The sequence below is a fragment of the Crotalus tigris genome, unplaced genomic scaffold, assembly GCF_016545835.1.
Source record: "Crotalus tigris isolate CLP2741 ecotype Arizona unplaced genomic scaffold, ASM1654583v1 scf7180000018693.663989, whole genome shotgun sequence".
Classification (NCBI taxonomy): domain Eukaryota; kingdom Metazoa; phylum Chordata; class Lepidosauria; order Squamata; family Viperidae; genus Crotalus; species Crotalus tigris.
Window position 1 is genome coordinate 374,794 of NW_024097152.1, and position 3,069 is coordinate 377,862.

General features: G+C 63.3%; 1 protein-coding gene across 2 annotated transcripts; it reads right to left on the reverse strand.

Moving 5' to 3' along the window:
• Positions 1–554: 554 nt before the first annotated feature.
• NPW (neuropeptide W) lies at positions 555–2,854 on the reverse strand. 2 transcript variants are annotated; one of them, XM_039355560.1, is made up of 2 exons: positions 2,224–2,854; positions 555–866 (listed from the first exon to the last, which is right to left on the reverse strand). In XM_039355560.1, exons 1-2 carry the CDS (start codon positions 2,635–2,637, stop codon positions 840–842), a joined length of 441 nt encoding a protein of 146 aa, XP_039211494.1. In that variant the 5' UTR covers positions 2,638–2,854; the 3' UTR covers positions 555–839. The 2 variants fall into 2 exon arrangements, with proteins under 2 accessions (XP_039211494.1, XP_039211495.1); XM_039355561.1 differs by having other exon boundaries at positions 555–1,031; positions 2,224–2,850.
• Positions 2,855–3,069: the final 215 nt, after the last annotated feature.

Genomic DNA, 3,069 nt, shown 5'->3' on the forward strand with positions numbered 1-3,069 from the left:
CCTTGCTGGGTTTGAAGGAAATGGGATTTCTGATAAGGCCATAATCCAGTCTTTCCCAACCTTAGCAACCTTAAGACATGTGGACAGCAAGCTGCCTGGAGAATTCTGGGAGGTAAAGTCCACATATCCTAAAGTTGCCAGGGTTGGGAAACATTGTTACAATCCTTTGAAAATGATCAGAGTAGTGGTTGCATGAACCCAGGATGCTGTTGTTATAAATTAAAGCAGGCTGGTATCTGAAAGACTTCTGCAGAAGCCTGCAACAACCGCAGCTATTTTAAGAGTTGTGTTAACTTTGAGTGGATTCCTTGAAAAAAATTTCAAGCCCTGTGGAAGTTTAGAAAACAATCCGTCATTGTAAAGAGTAGCAGAAAGGCCCACACTCACACCAGACCCATAGCCTTATATTTCTCAAAACAAACCCTGGTTTATATTTTCCTTCCATCCCTCAGCGCCCCCATTTTGGCCCTCCTCTTTTTGGTGCTCACCTGCTGAGCCCATCCTCATACTCCTTTTCCTCCAAAATTTATCCAATCTTTTATTACAACTTCAAAGCGGGTTGATTACATTTCAGTTTTAATTAGTACAGCGTCCCAGAGGGGGAAAAGGCAGAGTACACATCATATAGCAAAAAGCCATTAGAGACATCTGAAAAAGCATAACGAACTTCATACATTTTTCTTTCTTCTCCACCCTCAGACGTCAGCATGAAGTTGGCTAGAAGACGGCAGGAGTTTCTCGTCCACGTCTCAACGGTTGGAAAGAAGAGAATCAAACAGGGGCCCCAATTCCACGGGCCCAAAGACTCACTCTGTGGCCTCCAGCAAGTCCGGGCAGGTTCAAGGCAAGCAGGGACAGATGGTTTCCTGGGGGGGGGGGGAGAAGACAGGCAAGCCGCTCGCTCCGTTCTTTGCTCACACTCTGCTTCCCAAATCGGTTTCCGTGACCCCCCCCTCCCCGTGGCCTTTCTCAGGCGTTCTTCCCACAGGACTTGTGGCTTCACATGAAATCATATCTCAGATTTGAAAATACTGAAAGAGATGAAAAGAGAAGCTGGTGAAGTGGGTGTCTTAGCAGCTGTTTGCATCTCACCGAAGGACTTCTCTCCCTTGCTGGGGGCTCCTTCTGAGGAGGGGGCAAAACAGCGAGCAAGATGGCTAAGGGCAGGCGCTCAGACACGGTCCCTTTCTCACAAACATCATGCCTCACACCTAAGAAAGCGGCAAACTGCAATGACTTGATAAGCTGGTCTGCTCCCCAAAATTGGCTGTAGGAAAACCATTTAGTGGTTAATGGGGTAAATTAAGGTCACGTCAAGGGTAAAGGGCTGTACAAACTGAAACAGCAACTGGGGTGGCTTAAGAGAAGAGGAACAGGCTCTGCAGCTCTCCCACAACGCTCAGCCAGGCAGGCAGCGGGACCTCAGCTGCCAGAATCCCCAGCCTACCACTCTTGTCTGAAAGCCGAGCCCCCCCCCCCCGTCTGTTGCCCCAAGAGGCTTCTAAAGTATCCACCGGGACCTCCCGGGAGCCCCTTCAGTTCGCGCCCAGAGCTCCCCGACGCTGCTGAGTAACTGCGCAGCGTTTGCACCAGAGAGGCAAAGCGGCTCCTTGCACCTCCCCAAGTCCTCCCCCGCCCCGAAACGCCCTTTGCTTTGACGACGATGGGGAAAAGAAAGAGGGACGACCTCTTCGGAACCCCCCCCCCGCCGGTTCATTTCCAGGCCCGCCGAGCCTCTCCCCGCCCCGCCGCCCCCCGGCAACTGGGCGGAAGGCGCGCCCGGAAAAGGCGGCAGGTGGGAGGAGAGGAGACCCCCGTCCTTCCCCCGACGTCGAGTCCGGCTGAGGCGAGCTACCCCCTGCCCGACGCCGTGCTGGCCTTTGCCCGCCTCCGAGGCTCCCGTCCGAGAGCTTTCGCCCGCCGCCCGCGGAACCCTTGCCGAGAGCCCCTTCGGGCGCCGCCGCCGGGCAACCGAAACTGGCCGGCGGAGCCCGAGGCGGGGGAGCCGCGCCGCCTTCGGAGCAGCCCCGCCCGAGCGTCTCGCCTGCCCCGCGGACGCCCCGACGGCTCCGGCCCAGCAGCCCCGCGGGGCGAAGGGCCGAGGGAGGGCTGACCTCGCGGCGCCCCCCGCCCGGAAGCGGCTCCCCCCTGGCCGCGGCGGCCTCTCCCGGGCGGAGTCGCTGCCGCCCGCCCGCCCGCCCGCCCGCCCCGTCTGGCCGTTACCTGTTGGGCGGCCTCCGCTTCCGCAGGGCCGGCCCGGGCCCCCTCGGCCGCAAGGGAAGCGCCCGGGCCCTCCGCTCGTCCGGCCAGCCACGCCGGCAACTCCCGCGCCCAGCGGCCGTCGGAGCGGGGAGGCTCCGGCGCGGGCCAGGCGGGGCGGGGCGGGCGCAGCCACCGCGGGGGCAGGTCCGGCGGGGGGCCGCGGCGGGGCTGCGGGCCGGCCTCCTCCCGGCGCCAGAGGTAGGGAGAGCGGCGGATGCCCATCAGCAGCCCCGACGCCCGGCCCACCGTGTGGTAGCGCGGACTGGCCACGTGCTTGTACCAGGCGCCGGCCGGGCCCGGGAGCAGCGGCAGCAGCAGCAGCGACAGCAGCAACAGGAGGCCCGGCCCGGGCAGCCTTCCCCACCCCGACGCCATGGGGCCGCCGAGCCCCGCGCCAGACCCGCCGCTCGCGCCCTCAGCCGCCCAGCGGAGCTCCCCCCGCTTCGCCCGACGGGGATATAAGCCCGGCGGGGGGCGGGGGCGGCGCGGCCGGTCTCGGGCGGCTCCGCCCTTTTCCCGACGGGGGGAGCGGAGCCGGAGCGCCAGCGCAGCGCCCTCCGCCGGTTTCTCTCCACCGGGACCGGCCCTGCCCCCGCTCTCGGCGTCGGCAGCCCGGCCTCGGCGGTCGGCCGCCTCCTGCAGAAAGGGCCGTCGGGGGAGCGCTCTGAGCTGGGGAAGAAGGGCGCGGAGCTCAAGCCCAACGGGGCGTCCGGCGGATGGTCTTTCCGGCTCGGCGGCGCCGCTTCGTTCCCCTCTTCGTTCGCCGTTGCCTCCCGGCGCCCCACGGCCGCGTCCGTGCGGGGGTAT

What these genes read in the sequence shown, in the direction of transcription:
- NPW (XM_039355560.1), bottom strand. Translation starts at nt 2,637, where the DNA reads ATGGCGTCGGGGTGGGGAAGGCTGCCCGGGCCGGGCCTCCTGTTGCTG. An exon ending in AAGCGGAGGCCGCCCAACAG is followed by an intron (nt 867 to 2,223) that starts GTAACGGCCAGA and finishes CCCCCCCCCCAG; the next exon opens with GAAACCATCTGTCCCTGCTT.